The sequence below is a fragment of the Anopheles aquasalis genome, chromosome 2 (genome assembly GCF_943734665.1).
Source record: "Anopheles aquasalis chromosome 2, idAnoAquaMG_Q_19, whole genome shotgun sequence".
Taxonomy (NCBI): domain Eukaryota; kingdom Metazoa; phylum Arthropoda; class Insecta; order Diptera; family Culicidae; genus Anopheles; species Anopheles aquasalis.
In genome coordinates, this window is record NC_064877.1 from 51,447,941 (window position 1) to 51,465,092 (window position 17,152).

At 37.4% G+C, this 17,152-nt stretch overlaps 1 protein-coding gene across 1 annotated transcript; it reads left to right on the plus strand.

The window, feature by feature from the left end:
- Positions 1–600: 600 nt before the first annotated feature.
- LOC126569100 (neurogenic locus protein delta) lies at positions 601–14,586 on the plus strand. The gene is made up of 7 exons (XM_050225929.1): positions 601–674; positions 1,621–2,037; positions 6,589–6,894; positions 10,384–10,447; positions 10,614–10,862; positions 11,161–11,215; positions 11,306–14,586. The coding sequence occupies exons 2-7, from the start codon at positions 1,978–1,980 to the stop codon at positions 13,485–13,487; spliced, it is 2,916 nt and encodes a 971-aa protein (XP_050081886.1). The 5' UTR covers positions 601–674; positions 1,621–1,977; the 3' UTR covers positions 13,488–14,586.
- The last annotated feature ends 2,566 nt before the right edge of the window (positions 14,587–17,152 follow it).

Genomic DNA, 17,152 nt, shown 5'->3' on the forward strand with positions numbered 1-17,152 from the left:
GTGTTAAAAGTCCTACAAAACAAATTTAATATCAGTTTTTCCTTAAACTATTTACTCATTTCATTGCCTAGAGGCTATATGCCTTCAGAAGAAAAGGTTTTTTGTTATTTTAACCGAGTAAGAGCAGCAAAAGAAGCGAAGGAAATACACTGTATCCATAACACGTTTGCTAGGTTTGCTTGATGCGGTGGTGACCAGTCTGAACGTGCATCTGCCGCAAGTGCTGCACGTACCGCACGTACCGCATGTACCGCAACCAGTGTGGTTCAGACTTTACGCTTCATCCCCCCCCCCCCCCCACCCCCTACCAAGGATCAAGCAACGGGCAATTTGTTATTTTACTCTTTTGCACAGGACCATGCTTGTAATGAAAGTATTAGGAAGGGGGAATGGGAAACACTTCTAAAATTATAACCAAATATTTAATGTTGAAATTCACCCCCTCCCTCATCCTTAATAGGTTTATTTACGCTTTAAAACTGTGTCCCTATGAAAAAAAGAAACAATTGCACTTCACCGTTCTGCCGTCTCGCCCGTTCTACCCTTGCAATACCGAAGCCGTTGCAGTGCTGGAATCGTCTTGCATCCGACTGGGTGTCTTTTCGTTTTCGGATCATCTCGCATTTTCTCTCTTCTTTTCTCTTTGGCGGTGACAGCGTGACAGCGTGGGATAAGTTAGTGACGCTAAATTGCATTTTTTGGGAAATAAGTGATGCGAAAGTGGATACGGCGATATTAAAGTGATTCTATGGTGCAACGTGCCTCTATCTTTTATCTAGAATCCATCAGTGCCCGTGCCTTACCAGCTGCCATATTGTTGTCGCTTTCAAAAATGCTCTTTTCAGCGATCGGCTGGCGATCCGCTATGCTAATAATCTTTGAGGAAGAGTGAAAGGTTCAAATATGTCCTCTACTACGGGTGGCAAAGTGGATAGCCGAGCGACACAGTTTTTCACAAAAAAATTGGCTCATAGGAACCGCCAGTCTACAGGTCAACGTATTTCTGAGAAGCAAAAGTGTGTGTGAGAAAACGAGTGCATCTGCCTGCATCCGCTCCCTCAGGTACAGAAGTTTTCTTTGTGCCTTTCTACTTTTCGGCGATCGTCTCTTACCCTCAGCAAAATGAGAACGCATCATCGAACCAGGTAAAACAGAAAAAAAGCTGTTACCATTTTGTGCCATTATCGTGGGCGAATCGCGAGAGTGAGTGAAGTGCATATAAATCTTTGGATGTATATTCCCGTCCCATAAAATAGTATACGGCAATCGCCTAGCCGTTCGAAGCACAGCCTAGCGTTTCAAAGCAGATTTTTCCACAATGAATTAAACTAAGATTATATATTAGCAGTGTATAGGATATCTGGCGCCTTAACAGAGCTGTGATACGCGCGATCACCGTTTTGGCGTAAAGCTTAGCTCTACGCGTGTGAATTTTTTGGTGAAATTTGGAAAAGTGCGCGTGGCTGATTGTGTCTTGTATTGCTAAACCAACAGCGTAAACGGGCAGAAGAAATGGGCTTCATAAAAGCGCTTCACATCCAGCAAATCACACAAATGCGGTTATTCGAAGCATCGTAGTTATTTGGTGATAAGTTTTGGTGATTAATGTTGCCGTTGCAGTTATCCAAACCTGAAAGTGGAAACAAAGTAGCCAAGCAAACGAGCAAAATTAAAAAAGTTCGTAGTTATTCGTATGTGATTGTGGTATTGTGATTCACATTGCACGGCTGCTTATGATAACGACATTCCATCGAAAAATAACTCCAATAGTGTAATGAAACTATAACACCAACAGGCGAACGCTACGACAAATGATCGCCTGGTATGAGTATAGTGCTATGTCATAGAGGTTTGGTAAATTCGTGTTTCAATTCGATTTTAAAAAAATCTATGCATATTTGAGGCTTGCTTCTTCGTACTTCTGTGCCTCTGTGCTTTTCTTGTAACATTTACTTAGCAAAAATCGGCGCATAGACAATGAATTGGTTTCACATCCTTTCCTTCGTCTACCTATCGTCACCTTTCCTGTTGCTTAAGGTAAGTCCAATTGCAACTTATAACATAATTTCTACTGTTTAGTGTTATTATATATGTTTATGTCGAGTGTCTAATTATTAGTTTTAGGCTATACACATATTGAGTGCAAATTTGATACACCTCGTCTAAAATAGGGAGTTCTCCTCCGCCAATAGCAACTGGGGCCTTGGTTGTGGAACTTGTAGTGATCTTGAAAATCTATAACATACAGTATCAATTTTCCATCTTAGTATTGCGAGACGGTATTCTCCGTCAACCTCCGTCCTTCGTCAATAATCGCAAATATTCTATGCCTAACTAGCTTTTATCCCACTGCTAGACTCTTTGCCTGACAACCAAATATAATGAATTCAACAAAAAAAGTTTCCTTCTCGGTGCTCTTTGCGCATCCATCAAAGTAAACTAAGCAGCAGATGCCACCTGGCATCTCCGCTGGACTTCTTTTCCCGGTCTTCTCGTTGTTGTTTTTTTTTTCGATGCCTTTTATTTTCTTTCCGTCTTTCCTTTGGTTCGTCCATTTTTTTCCTTATTGAATGATGGCCTGAAAAACGATTCCTTCTAGGCAGAGGTCGAGTCCATCAATGAGGAAAGCGGAAACCGAGCTACCGCTGCACCGGAGTTTTCTGTCTACGACAGACACGGCAGATTGTTTCTTACGACGAACGTTTTATAACTTACAAATCAGTATTTGAGTTTCAGCTCTTGTGAACAAGCGTAAACTGTATTCTCTTTAGGACTTTATATATTTTGCTTGTAAAGCATTCTGTGAAGCACTCTACTACACACGTAGTCTATAGGTCGAGATATTGCTGCATGATCTCATCATAAACTGCAATCTATTGACGATTGCATACTGTAGAGGCGTGGTGTAGCTTGATCGTCCTATTTACTCGCCGTCAAAGCCGCAATGTTATAGACATTACCACATCTTAAATTTGCAAATTTTGATATTCGATGCTGCGAGGAATCGGGTTGCTGTATGCGTATAAAGAGTTCAGTCAAATGAATGAATATTTAATACGTTAATTTCATCGCATTTCATTTAAAACAAATGAAAAATAAGAACAAATTTAAATAAAGAAAATATTGTAATAAAATATTTAAAAATATCAATAGGACGAGCGAAGACCGGCAAGATGCTGTATAGCAATAAAGCGCGCGATTTTTTAGGTTTTCTTTTTTGTATTTTTTGAGTTCAGAAGTGAACAAATGTGAAAATCGATTTAATCTTCTCTCTTTTTTCTTCTCTAAACTCCTTGTTACACATAATACGAATAGTATATTGAAATTATAACAGAGGGTGTAGTAGTACACAGGAGAAAATGCAAAGGTTAGTTTGATTAGGATTTGTAGCGCCTGAGCATGCGACAGGTTACGTGTGTACCACGCCGAAGTAGTTTTCACATGCATACGCTATGAGCAACATATGCAAAGATTGAATCTTGTTTCAGGAGTGGTGTGGTTGTATTTTTTAGTGAAGAATTCATCTGCCGTAGCTTGCTTGTAAAGTACCGGCTAGGCGCCAATGGAATGCAAGAGGCAGCAGTATAATTGGGTCCCTTTTTCGCTGCCTTGCCAATAGCCGATCGGACGATCGAACTAACACACATGTCCATTCTGCGGCAACACACGGAAAGCCGCACCAACACAAGCCAATCACCTTTTTGGTAGACGGGAGTCGGATCGTGCGGAAAGGTGAAGCTGATGAAAGAGTATCTTTTTTATGAACGACTGGATAGCAGTAAGCGTGTCGGGCGGTCCGGACGAAGTAAAGATCGGAGAATACGCGCCGGAATAGAATGAGAAGCCAGCGAGTCCGAGCAATGCGATTAAAGTTTCGTATTCCGTCGAAAGGAATAAGAAGGAAAAGGTTTCGCTGGATGGGTCGTATGCTGCAGCAGTAAGCGAACGAGTGATCCGTCGTGTCCTGCACTTGGTCTGTGTGTGCCAGTTGTGTAGATTGGCATGAGGGTCGGGTGGTGCATGAAATGGTTGAATTGTTTCCCACGGTTCGAATATGTATATGAAACGAAGAGCCATTTGAGCCGAATAAGCGCGCAACCGGCAAACCGGCCAAGGTGTATAGCGACCAAAAGCTTTGCTAGGGGAAAAGGTGGCGGCAAGTAGTGATACACACACGCGTCACCTGACAAAAGACAACGAAGAAGACCACTTCAATTAAGTTAAACAAATATCTCGATGGTGAAAAATGACCATAACTTGGGCGTCGATTAAATTAAACAAAAGATAGTACCTTTGGAGATATTTGGAAAGTATCAATGTTTTAACGTCACTATGTGCGGCAAAACATTATTCATCGGCGTTTACTCGAACGAATTTGGTGTAATTTTGTCATATTTCGCTAGAAATTTAACTTGCTATACTTTTGGAATTAAAGCTTTGCTCACAGGTGCCGATCGCGGTTTCTTAATTATTAATTATTGTTATTGTTAAGCAGCACTCTCGTTTTGCTTTTCACTTGTACCTGCCCGCTTTACCAAGAAAAAAACCTATAAAATCTTAACAATTCACATCAACAGAATCACGATGAAAAACAAAATCACTAACATCATTAACGATAAAGAATGGGACAATTGATGAGAATAGCTATTGATTTCTGGCAACGCTCACACAATGTACTTGATCAATGTTTATTCATCCATTAAACTAACACAACAAATATCCTTACACATACAAATCCACAAATATCACCCCACCCTTATACACCGCAATACTTGCAGAATGGTGCTGCTATACCTCTGAAGCATTAAAATCGATCAGCAGGTGTGCAGGAGAACATCATAACATTGATCGCCATTTTCAAAAATGTGCATGCTCCAACCTACGCGCTTGATTTTGATGATCTTGTAAAATTCTTACGATAACGGAATCGAAATATATTTTACCACCAATTTATAGCGGCCCACAACGTTTTTGCATGCAGCTTCAATATAATAGTAGCGAAGGACTATATAAGTGTTTCTCTGTAGGTTTTTTACACTTTTTCTCGCATCCCAAATTTCAAGACACTTCATCAAAATAATCACAACCGCCAACGCCATACTTAGGTTCTAGATATTTAGGAAAACGTAATTGTGAACCCATTACAAAATTTTCATGAAGAATTTTAAGAATTACTATAAATCAACTACCCATTATTCAATACTTTCGTAGAGTTAAGCCAAAACAATTTTAAGCAATCAAAAAAGTAGTTTTCAGCTAAACCAAATGTCTGGTGTAAACAGTAGCTAGGATAACATTTCATTTTCCCCGTATTCTGAAATGTTTTCACATCTCACGAATTTTGTAGCATGCGGTCAAGCGTTATCATGTTGAAAATTCCAGTTATCGTGTCGGTTATGCCATTATGGCCGTTTTTCTAGCCAGAGCACGTAACAAATGGATTAATTTGTGTTGATACTGTTCTCCATCAAAACCAAGAATTTCTTTGTCTTTAACGCCATAATCTCAGCTTTAATCTTTTGAATCCAGCTTTCAATATTTTTTCTTATAAAGCATGCTGAAAATATGATTCAATCATTAAACGAGAACGTTTTTTTCACTTTGGTTTTTCTTCTTCAAATGAATGAAGGTTATTCAAGTTCCCCGCAAAATTAACTTTCCAGGCTTCGGCATTTTTAACTTTAATTAAAAGTTTAAATTAATAGTATAAGCAATCGGCTATTGCGTTTAAAGGTATTTGATTATACTTTAAAACAGGGGTCTCAAACTCATATAGACACGCGGGCCGCAGAGGACAGCATCAGCAAAGTAGCGGGCGCAGTTTAAGGAATCCGCGCGTTCCGCGGGCCGCACCATTATGTGATGAATGTTGAAATGTTGAGAAAATTGTTCTTTACCCAATTTTTTGATCGCTATCGTCATTGTAGATATATCACAAATCTTCAATTCCAACTTGTGCATAGAAAAAACTGACAAAGAACATACAATTAAAGACCAAATACATCTAACATATACTCCGTGGATGTGGACGTGGCCGCGGGCCGCACAAAAAAGCTTGGAGGGCCGCATGTGGCTCGCGGGCCGCGAGTTTGAGACCACTGCTTTAAAACGATCGCACATATGAGACTGTGAACCTTCCTGCATCTTTTGAATTGAATCGAAAGAACTAAGTTATAGACCTAATAAAAACAAAGACATGCGATCCCAAGTAGGTATTTGAACTGCACAAAATTCACTTGTACGGTGTATAGTGCTGCACCATATAAACTTAGAAGGACAAAGAGAAAGTTGTAATTGAATAAACAATTTTTTTACTATTTAAAACGACTATTTACGACATTAAAATGCGTATGTCGTTTAATCTAACTATTTAAAAACATTTATTCAACATTCAACATTCAATGTTGTATCATAAAAACTAAACTTAGATCTAAAAAAGAACCAAAGGAAAAGATTAAAATTCAATCAAAGACCATAGCATGAATTAAGCATGGTTACTGTGCATAATACTAATTGGGGATGTATGATGATTATCTTTTAATCATAATTTTGTATCCTTATGATTTTTCCTTTTTTATCGATACTCAGGTTGGTGGATCTGGACTGTTCGAGCTAGAATTACGTTATTTTCAAAATGAAAAGAATATCGACCATAATGAAAAGTGTTGCTCAGGAAAGGCGACTGAGCTCGGACAGTGCATCGGCACTTGCAAAACGAGATTCCGGGCCTGTCTGAAACACTACCAGGCCACCATTGATACCACATCGCCATGCACATTCGGTGACGTCATTACTCCAGTACTCGAAGGAACATCCTTAAACTTCACAGCTATCAGCGCAACGACGAAAGATTTCGAAAATCCTTTAAGGTTCCCCTTTGAGTTCGGATGGCCGGTAAGTAACACACGCATGCACTTTTCTAAAAATCTTTTATAAATGTTAGTTTTTATTAGTAAGTTATGAACCAAGCAAAGCCAAGAAATGGTTTATTATTTGGTTTAGGCAACTTATGATTCGATTGGATTAAATATTGTTATATTATCTTCCAAATACCGATTTATAGAAATTTGTGTAATTAAAATTGGTAAAAATAAATTATAGATCCCACCACTCACGGTGAGTTACAGAATGACCTTCAAACTTGATTTTTACTAGTAAATTATATCTTTTTAACCGCCTCCGCCTAGTAAATTATATCTTTTTATCCGCGCCTATATTTCATGTTCATGTAAAGTAAGATGTACTTTTGGTATGCATAAAATCGATGCATTGCTATGCCTTCAGAACGTAGCCAAAATCAGTTTGTTCATTTTTGAACGACACATCTAAAATCCGTCATTTGATTGCTGGAATCCATTCAAAGAAGAATTAAAAATAGAAGCAAAAATAAGACATACACCAAAAAACGACCGTTTAAAAGGGGAGTTTGTTTGTTGCCTTCGAAAAATAGCCTCGACAGCAGGCGACAGCGGCAACTTTATACACGAGTTTGCGTTTCACTTTGTAAGTAACATCTGCCATTCAGGTTTTCGGCTCATTTTTGTGTACTAACGGAAGTTGATATACAAGACATAGGATCGATCCAATGGCGCATACTGCTGTTCCTACCACTGCTTGAGGGTGCTCTTACCACTGCTTAAAGGTGATGCCTTTACAAAGAAGAGAAATGCATGTATATTTACATCGCATAATGATTTGCTGTTTTTTTTTATTTGCGTGTAAATTGCGCTATAATTTGAAGAATCCTTTTATTGATTCAAGTGTATTATATAAGTGTAAGATTATTGAATTGAAGGATTGGATACCTACCACGCAATATTGACTAAATCACGAAACATCTTTCAGTTTCATAGTTCTTCTAGTATTAATTCTAGTTCACATCACACAAAATGCAAATCAGATTATACGACAACCTTACGCACAAAACCAGCCGACGTTTTCTCTCAGATAGAATGTGTGTACCGATGATAAAATACGTATTTTAATGCATTTACATACACATTGCAAACTGTTCTTCCTTTTCTTTTGTACGAATCTTTTTCAGCTTCTCACTTAGACTGTTGTAGTCAGATGATGAACGATAGCCTGTTTTCTGCCGCTTTTTTGGTTTTTGGTTTTTTCACCTAACATTGCTCACCTTCCCCTAATGAGATGCCTCCAAATGAATTGTTAGTGGGCATGTACGGGATTTTTTTCGGGACATGAATGAACGCATATTGCCAGCTGTTGCAGATATGCTGTGATTGTGAGAACTATTGTATAAATTTTTCAAGGATCTTTCTACGAAGAAGAAATGTGGTAGTGGAGATGATAATAATTCGGTGAATAATAAGCTGTGCCTATTTGATATATTACTTCTTTCATTTAAATTTCTTCCGAACGGGATATTTTATAATAATTTATGGTGCACATAAATTGACCAGAGAGTTAAAAAACCAAATTGCTATTGGCACCTATTGAAATGTTAATATTTTATCAGGTTGATCCTAAATGGGAGTGTCAACATAACATGCCACGTTCTCAAAAAATCCTGCCCCTTAAAACCCTTGTACAGCAATTATCAAATTAGCTCATAAGATTTTTTTGTTTTTTATAACCAATAGATTTAATAGTCTAAATTTACCAACAACCTAAAAAATAAAAGTATTATCAAAGTAAAAGCAACCTCGCCCTAAGCTAGAAGAAAGCTTAGCCTAATCATTTCGTTCAATTTTTTTCTGATACATCTATTCAAAACGGTGAGCATTCATCGTCATAAAGGATTGTGTTTTTCTATGTTCTGCAATGCCACCAATAAATACAATGTAAAACATGATTAGTTATTGAATCTCGACAAATGATTAGTGAGGGAAATTTTTCGGAAATCAATGGCATAATTCGCAAGTGGCTTTTGAAGAATCGCTTCTCTATCAAAATAGCTCCTAATCCATGACACCGATGAATCTACGATTGCAAATATCAACATTTTTTATATTTTGTCCCAATTATCATCATTAAATGGTAAGCATTTTCGTCAGTTTGAGCGATTTCCCAAACGATCAACCGCGGAATATTTTAACTCGTGCAACACCAAAAATGCATTCGAGTACAATCCTGCACTGCTTTGCATGTGAGTGAACCTTTTGCATATTGCATATGCATATTTAATTTATGGGACTACTATTTATACATATACATGTTTACGGGTTAAACTCAAGCGATCACTATTCGACTTATATTTTTCGAACGCTATTGTTCAATGAGATGAGATTGTTCAATGAGATGATTTGAGATTGTTATCTCAAAAATTCAATTGTTCCGTACTCGCTATATCCTCTGCCGGTTATTATTGCGACTACTGTTCTGACGGGAAAGCTCGGCGGTTTAAAAGATTTTCAATAACTCATAAAAAATGAATGTTGGCACTGACTACGAAACACGATACGAGATTTTTATATATTAGGTTGGCGAATAAGTCTTTTCGTAATTTGGCAATATATGGTGTTGGAGTCGTCTATCTCCACCGTTATCAATCACATTATGTCATATCATACCACGTTGTTTTAAGCAACATTTCATGTATCTTTTAATCAAAACAAAACAGAAATTGGAGAAGTGGGTCAAAAGTTATACCTGTTCAAAAATGTATGAAAAAAGTGAAGAAATTCTAGGCTTTGTTACTGTTTGTGTAGCTTCTGCATTCTTGCACCATGATCTTTTTCACACGTTATTGTCGTATTTGATCCACTTTTCGTCTCCTGTTACCAGAAAACGCTTCAGAAACGGTTCGATTTCATTTCGTTTCAGCAAAGAATCTCCAATGTTAATTCGGTCCAATAAATTTTTCACAGACAATTCATGCGGTATCCAAACATCGAGCTTTTTTTGTAGCTACCCTTGGTTTAAAACCGTTTGATGGTGACGGTTTAGTTCCTTATCGATGTCACGGCTGCTAATATGTGTCTATCCTTTCAATAATTGATAATATCTGGCAATAATTCCTAAAGACGATTATTTTATTAATAATTTTTCAAAGTTTGAGTTCACAAAACTATCTCAATACTAGCATCATTAAGAAGTAATAATAACTTAATTTATTAAGTTTAGCATTTCAGCTAAAAACATGTTCGCTAGCAACAGCTTTACCGTACAATATATTTTCACATCATCAAGGGCAACGGATATGTAATGTTTAGAACACTCAGCTTGTTTTTTCCTGTGAAAGAGTAAATATAGTTCAAATAAATTGTGTTTTTTTTAGTATTTAAACCATGCGACACGGTTTTGCCTTTTTTAAGCACATCGTATTTATAAACAACCAGGTTTTCAGTTAACTCTTTTGGCACGGTTATTGTTTTGAAAACTACTCTTGCTGACTATCTTTTCCAAAACTTTTCTTCGCAGGGCTACTTTACTCTCATCATTGAAGCTTGGCATGATACGAATGAAACGACCACTAGATCGTCTGGTAAGTGAACTTATAATTTTATTTCTTTGTCCTATTCTTTTTCAAAATTCAATCGTGTATTTTATTATTGCTCATATTTTTACCTTGGTCTTGGTAATTAAATAACATTTAAAATTTAATTATATTAATCGATGTATTGGAATTTATTTTACATCTTTTATTGCAGGCACTCTTATTTCTCGTCTCTCGATACAACGAATATTGGACGTTTCTGCAGAATGGATGGAAGACAGTTATAATTCATCACACACTATGATACGTTATGCGTTCCGGGTGACGTGTGATTCGAATTATTACGGTCCAGGTTGTGCTAATTTGTGCCGCAAACGAGACGATCAATTTGGACACTACACCTGCTCACCGCTCGGTGAACGCGTTTGTCTATCCGGTTGGCAGGGTGAATATTGTACTTTTGGTAGGTGCACTTAAATTTAACATTTTGAAAGGTTTTTAAAGGCTATTACAACTGGTCTTAAAAGTCCATTAAGATTCTTTCTAATCTTTTTTATAGAAACGACCATATTGTCTTCCAATATCTTTTTTAACATTACACCTTTTTCATCAAATTTAAAAATTTTAAGTAACGATCGTAATTGATCGATTCAACGCTACGACTTATATTCCTTGGAGCATAAGTTTTCGTTAGTAATTAGATTCACAAAAAGAGGTGAAATATGACTAATAAGAAATATTATAAATCTTTATATTCCCAGCCCGCTGCACTCCTGGATGCACTCATGGACACTGCACAAAGCCAAATGAGTGCATGTAAGTATGACATTAAGCTACGAAGCCGATATCCCGTGTGCTTGTATTTTTCATTTTGATATTACTTACTGTTTTTTTTTGTATCACCAGATGCCAGTCTGGATGGAAGGGACCACTATGCGACGAGTGCGAGCCGTATCCAGGTTGTGTGTATGGAACCTGCAAAAAGCCCTGGGAGTGCCTGTGCAAGGAAGGCTGGGGTGGATTGTTTTGCAATCAGGATTTAAACTTCTGCACTAACCACAAACCATGCAGGAATGGAGGCATCTGTTTTAATACAGGGCAAGGTTCATATACGTGCCAGTGTAGGCCTGGTTTCACGGGAACAGATTGTGAGTCAATCATGACGAGCTGCAGTGAACAACCATGTTTGCATGGAGCCAGCTGTGAGCCAGTTCAGCACGGAAATGTGTCGTTGAATATGGATAGTGATTTAAAGTATAGGTGTCTGTGTATGTCCGGTTGGATGGGTTCGCACTGCGAGTTAGAATCTGTAACATGTGCAGAAAAGCCTTGTCACCACGGAAATTGCATCGATACGATAAATGCAGGTGTTGCAGGTACTAATGTAGCGAATTTTCGATGTGACTGCCCACCTGGGTATAGTGGACCCGCGTGTGAGATAAAATCCGGTGAGTGCCATGCTGGATTTTGTTTTAACGGTGGAACATGCCATGTTGCAGGCTCGTCTTCAATCTCATTTGCGATAATGTTAGCATCAAATGACGGTGGTGTCGGGTCTTTAATGTGCATTTGTCCCGATGGCTTCGTTGGTGATCGGTGCGAGGAGAACGTTGATGATTGTGTGGGTAATCCATGCCTGAATGGTGGCACTTGCATTGACGGTGAAAATCACTTTAAGTGCCAATGCGTTCCAGGGTTCATTGGGACGCATTGCGAAGAACGGGTTGATCTATGTCTTACTAAACCATGCGCCAACGGTGGAACGTGTACGAATCTTAAAAACGACTACAGTTGTAAATGTCGTGCTGGGTTCGCTGGTAAAGATTGCAGTGCCGATGTGGATGAATGTGCCTCGTCTCCGTGTAAGAATGGCGGAACATGCATAAACCGCGTAAATAGTTTCCAGTGTGTTTGTGCCGGTGGATATCGAGGCACAATCTGTGAGCAAGAGCCATCTGGCGGTAGTGCTGTTCAACGAGCTATTAGCAGTGTTGGATTAACTGATACACTTATGTCACAGCATCAACATTCGCACCAGCAGCTGCGGCACAGAGGGGATACCACGAAAATCGATGACCATCGCAACGTTGAAGGATTAAGCAACGCTCAAATTGTATTAATTGCTATTTTATCAATCGCGACTCCTTTGGCTGCATTTATAGCGACAGCGATCGTGATTTGTCTTAAGCGTAAACGGCAACGCGAACAGGATAAGGATGACGCCGAAGCACGCAAACAGAACGAACAGAATGCGTCGCATAATGTGCCTGCGCCACATCACCTTCACCATCATCACCTGATATTGCAGCAGCCACCACAATCATCTCCCTCACCTACGCAACCTCGCCAACTGCAGCAGCAACAACCGCAGCAGCAACAGCAACAACAGCAATATCATAGTTTTCACAACACCCATATAACGACATCGACAACAAGCCAAAAGCGAAATGGAAGTAATACGCTATCTAGTTTTGATAGCTCACACCACATGATTAAAAACACCTGGGATAAAAGTGTTAACAATATGCCGGTGTCTTCTACCACGTTAAGCAGCACCGTGTCTAGTGGTGCGGTGGCTGGCTGCGGTACTGGCGGAGGAAATGTGTCGGCATCGTTAATTCTAAGCAGCAGTTTAGACGATACTTGCTTGCATCATTCAGGAGTAAGCGGAGGAAATTCTACCGGGACTTTGTTGTACCTTAGCGCGGAAGATCCGACGGTAATGGCACCATCGTGCGTGACTCTTCAACGAGCCAAATCGCAAAAGCAGCTCAATACTGATCCTACCCTTTTGCAGCAGCATAACAGTCACCATAATACGCTACATAATCAGTCGCAATGTTCTCCAAGTTCTTTAGCGGCATCAACTTCCCCAGCATTTACGTCAGGATCGCCCTTATCTTCAGGTGTACCAAGCTGTTCATCAACCAATCCTGCTGCTTGTGACGGAGGCATGAATGGTGGGAAGGATATTTTTGATAAACGCATATCAGTTTTATCTGAGAGTCGCCTATGTCCTTCTCGTTGGAACGCTCCTGTCGCCAGTAGTCATTCTATTGTTGGACCATGCAGTCCGCCGCATATCTAAGTGACCAACGGCGAAATATCTATTACATGCCATCATTCTTATATCCATGCATGATTAGTCGCGTCGATTAGTTTCAATTTCTATTTTCCCGAGGTTGCCTGACATGACCGAACAATTAGAAACTCCTATGAGACATGCACGAGACGAAACAATGCGTTTATATATATTCCGAATTTTTAATATTTCTGATGCGCTAGTAGCAGGCGAAACAAAGGCCACGTAAAGAGAAACACTAATTCTCATATATCATTTTTATTTCTCTTTAAATGGAAAAAAAATATACCTAGGAAATGTAGAACCGATGCATGGATCGGATCGATAAATTCAGATAGTTGATTGAATTGCATCTAATTAATGCAAATTATAATGTCTACTTCATCAAGTCATGTAGTAGTTTAAGCAGATCGGTTAGGTGGAACTAGAAGAAATTGAATTGTTGAAACGGTAATTTTTATCGTTTTAAACGGAGGAGTTACGGAGCAGTAACATGAACATATATATTTTAAAAAGAGATGTGCATACCTTCCTCACGAATATCATTGCACTATTTGTAGTATACTAAAGTATATTATGATATACTTTTTGTATATTTTAACTAGATTATTGTAAGACATACCAGAATATGAAAAAATAGCTTGCGCTTTTATTTATTTTTTAAGTCATAAATCGCATCAATAAGATGGGTGTAAATTGAATAATGCTGTGTTGTAAATAGTAACTACTAGCCTTGATTGATAATCTTCGTAGTGCTGCTTTTAAGATTGGCCAGTAAATACTTATTAGTTATTAAAAGAAATACCATTCATTTTACGAACGGTAGTATCGATTTTAAGAGTTACACGAATTGCGTAAATTCCTTGCTGGAAATGAACGAACTAGATATCGCCAAGCAAAATATCCTTTCGCATTTACATTTTCAGCTAAACATGCAATCGAATTCACAAACTGCGCTCCAGTCGATTTATATATATTTGGCATGTGAATCAAAATTAACACCCTCCAAAATTCAAATCAAAATTCCCCGTCTTATACTGTCCATGTGTCGTATAATGTATATTGTCGAATTAAAGTTTGAAATAAACATAAAAAGAATCATTCATTTTGGTTTTAAGATTATTTATTTTTATTTCTCGAACAGTACATCCAGTTTTAAACAGATACAGCTTACCGTGTCTCATGGATGCCAGTCTTTTTCGCGCTACGCTGTTCATTTAACATCTTAGTGGTATATTGCTAAGTATGATCGATGAATGTAAACAGCTAATAAGATTGCTAAGCATGACTGATAAATGTATACAACTTCCTTTATGCCCCAATAGACGGGATTGTATTGCTGTTGATGTTCTCTAATAATGATCGTTTCTTCTCATGTTTAATTTTTGGGCGATTGTTTTTTTTATTCTGATAGTAATAGATGTGATTCTGGTACATTCAGGAATTTCAAATATATTTGAACAAAATGAATAGTCTGTTGAGGAAGTGTACAGTATACGTGTGTGTTCCAGTATTTGATCTTTATAACTTAAGGACCGTGAGCTAAAGAAACAAATTAGGCAACATATTTGGAAGAATGTCCAACATGATCGGCAAAAAACTTGTATTTTTTCATTTATTAAAGTATTTTTTAATCTAATGAAACTCTGATACAAATATAAAAATTGTACTCTAAATATTCATATTGTGATACTGTGTTTTAACTGAATTAAAACACATAATAGTTGGCAAAACATCATAGTAATTAACACAATATAATTTCACTATGATTCTCATATGATGTATTCATATATTCTCAGCAAACTTTCTCAAATTTGGAATATATGGAAAATGTTGGATTTTTCCCTACCCACTTGAAAATAAAGCTATCTTAGAGCAACAAAACTTCAGTTTGATTTTCCCATAAATTGAGTTTTCATAAAACAAACATGCGATTAAACAACTGGAATAGAATGAGTTTATGCTAAAAAATGTGTCTATCAAAAGTATTTCCAAATACCAGAAAAATATAGAATCTTAAAATTAAATCAAAGAATGACTGAATATGAAATGTACTCTAACATGAATTTAAATACATTTGTATAATGTTTTTACTATGAATATACTATTTTTTTATATCATGGAAATAAACATTTTAAGATACATTAAGTTTACCGATAGATGTGTACTATATTTTAAAAGCTGATTCATGTTATATTCAAACCTATACATCTGAATAATCATGATTCAAGCTGAAATGAGTATGAATGAATAAAAATAATATGTAAGAACATATTCGTTGAGGTGATTTTTTTTTATTTGATATACTGGAGACGAAGTGTATTCCCGCATTGAATCGATTTTTTTTCTATTTCATTATTACAAAAAAATTTAGCTGTTTAGCAAAAAATAAAGCACCAAACGTCAAATAACTGTCGGCTGTTTACGTTCATCACCAACTAGCGTGCGTTTGATTCCGGAAAAGTTCAATGGTTTTATCGGGCATATTATGTACTTTTGCCTGTTTAAATGATACATTTCCTAATTTTAGATCAAACGAGCAGTTCCTTGAGCTCGAACTTGGATTTTTTACTTCGCAAAGCGAATACAGCGTCTCTAATGCAACCAAGACAAAGGCACGAACTGTCAGTTTTTTCATTCATTTTTCTAATCGTCGCGAGCGATTTTGTTCGGATGACTTCAGCTGGTTCCTATAGACACTTTGTACCGAAGCAGTTTCAGTCTTATGTGCTGAACGACATTCAGATCGTGATACAAAAAGCGTATAGCTCTACGTTGTGACGGTTTCCCAGGAAGCTTCTTTTTTCTCATATACTTGTCCAAATATCTTTACATCAGCTTCAATGAAAATCGTAAAAATCACCATATTATATATCGTCAAAATGGAAAATATATACACATTTTATTCTTTACCGGGGTCTTCTTTTAGTACAGAGACACTTTTTACTTTAAGTTGTACATCGATTGTCCGACTGACCACTCACATAAAAATAGTAAAACTGCAGGTGTTGTTGTTACTTTATAATGAAATCTACAATTGATTTCTCTTTGAGATTGATGTTTGAATATTGCAAAATACGCCCAATATGATATATTTAAGCTGGATTATTGTAACAAAGAATGTTGTAGCACAAGGTGAAGGGGAAATTCATTTTCTCATACACTATCTTTCATAATGATAGCCTCACCCTGGTTTTTCGATATTGCGCTCGAATAAAGCTCCCCAAAAATAATTAAAAATACTGTAAATGTTGCTTTCATTGTTAAAAGACGTATGCCGTTTGAATTTTGAAAAAATATTAAAAATTGGGGAATATGGAGCCAAAAATCCAAAAATGAGGTGTTTCATAATGATAGCCTCACGCTACAAAAAAATTAAATTAAGATGGAAAACAATTCATTAGGCTATCAATGTTATTTCATTTATAATCAGTAATTCCTCCTTTACTATTAATTGCCTGGAAATGCGGGATGGCATGCAATTTGACACCATAGATCAGGTGGAAGTAGCTAATAAGAGTGCATGGCGATCTTTGCGCACTGAAACATTTTTCATGCTCGCTGTAAGCATGCCAACCCGCATTTCCAGGCAATTAATAGTAAAGGCAATTATCAGTAACTCCGATTGTAGATAAAATAACCTTGATAGACTAGTGAACTGTTTTCCATCT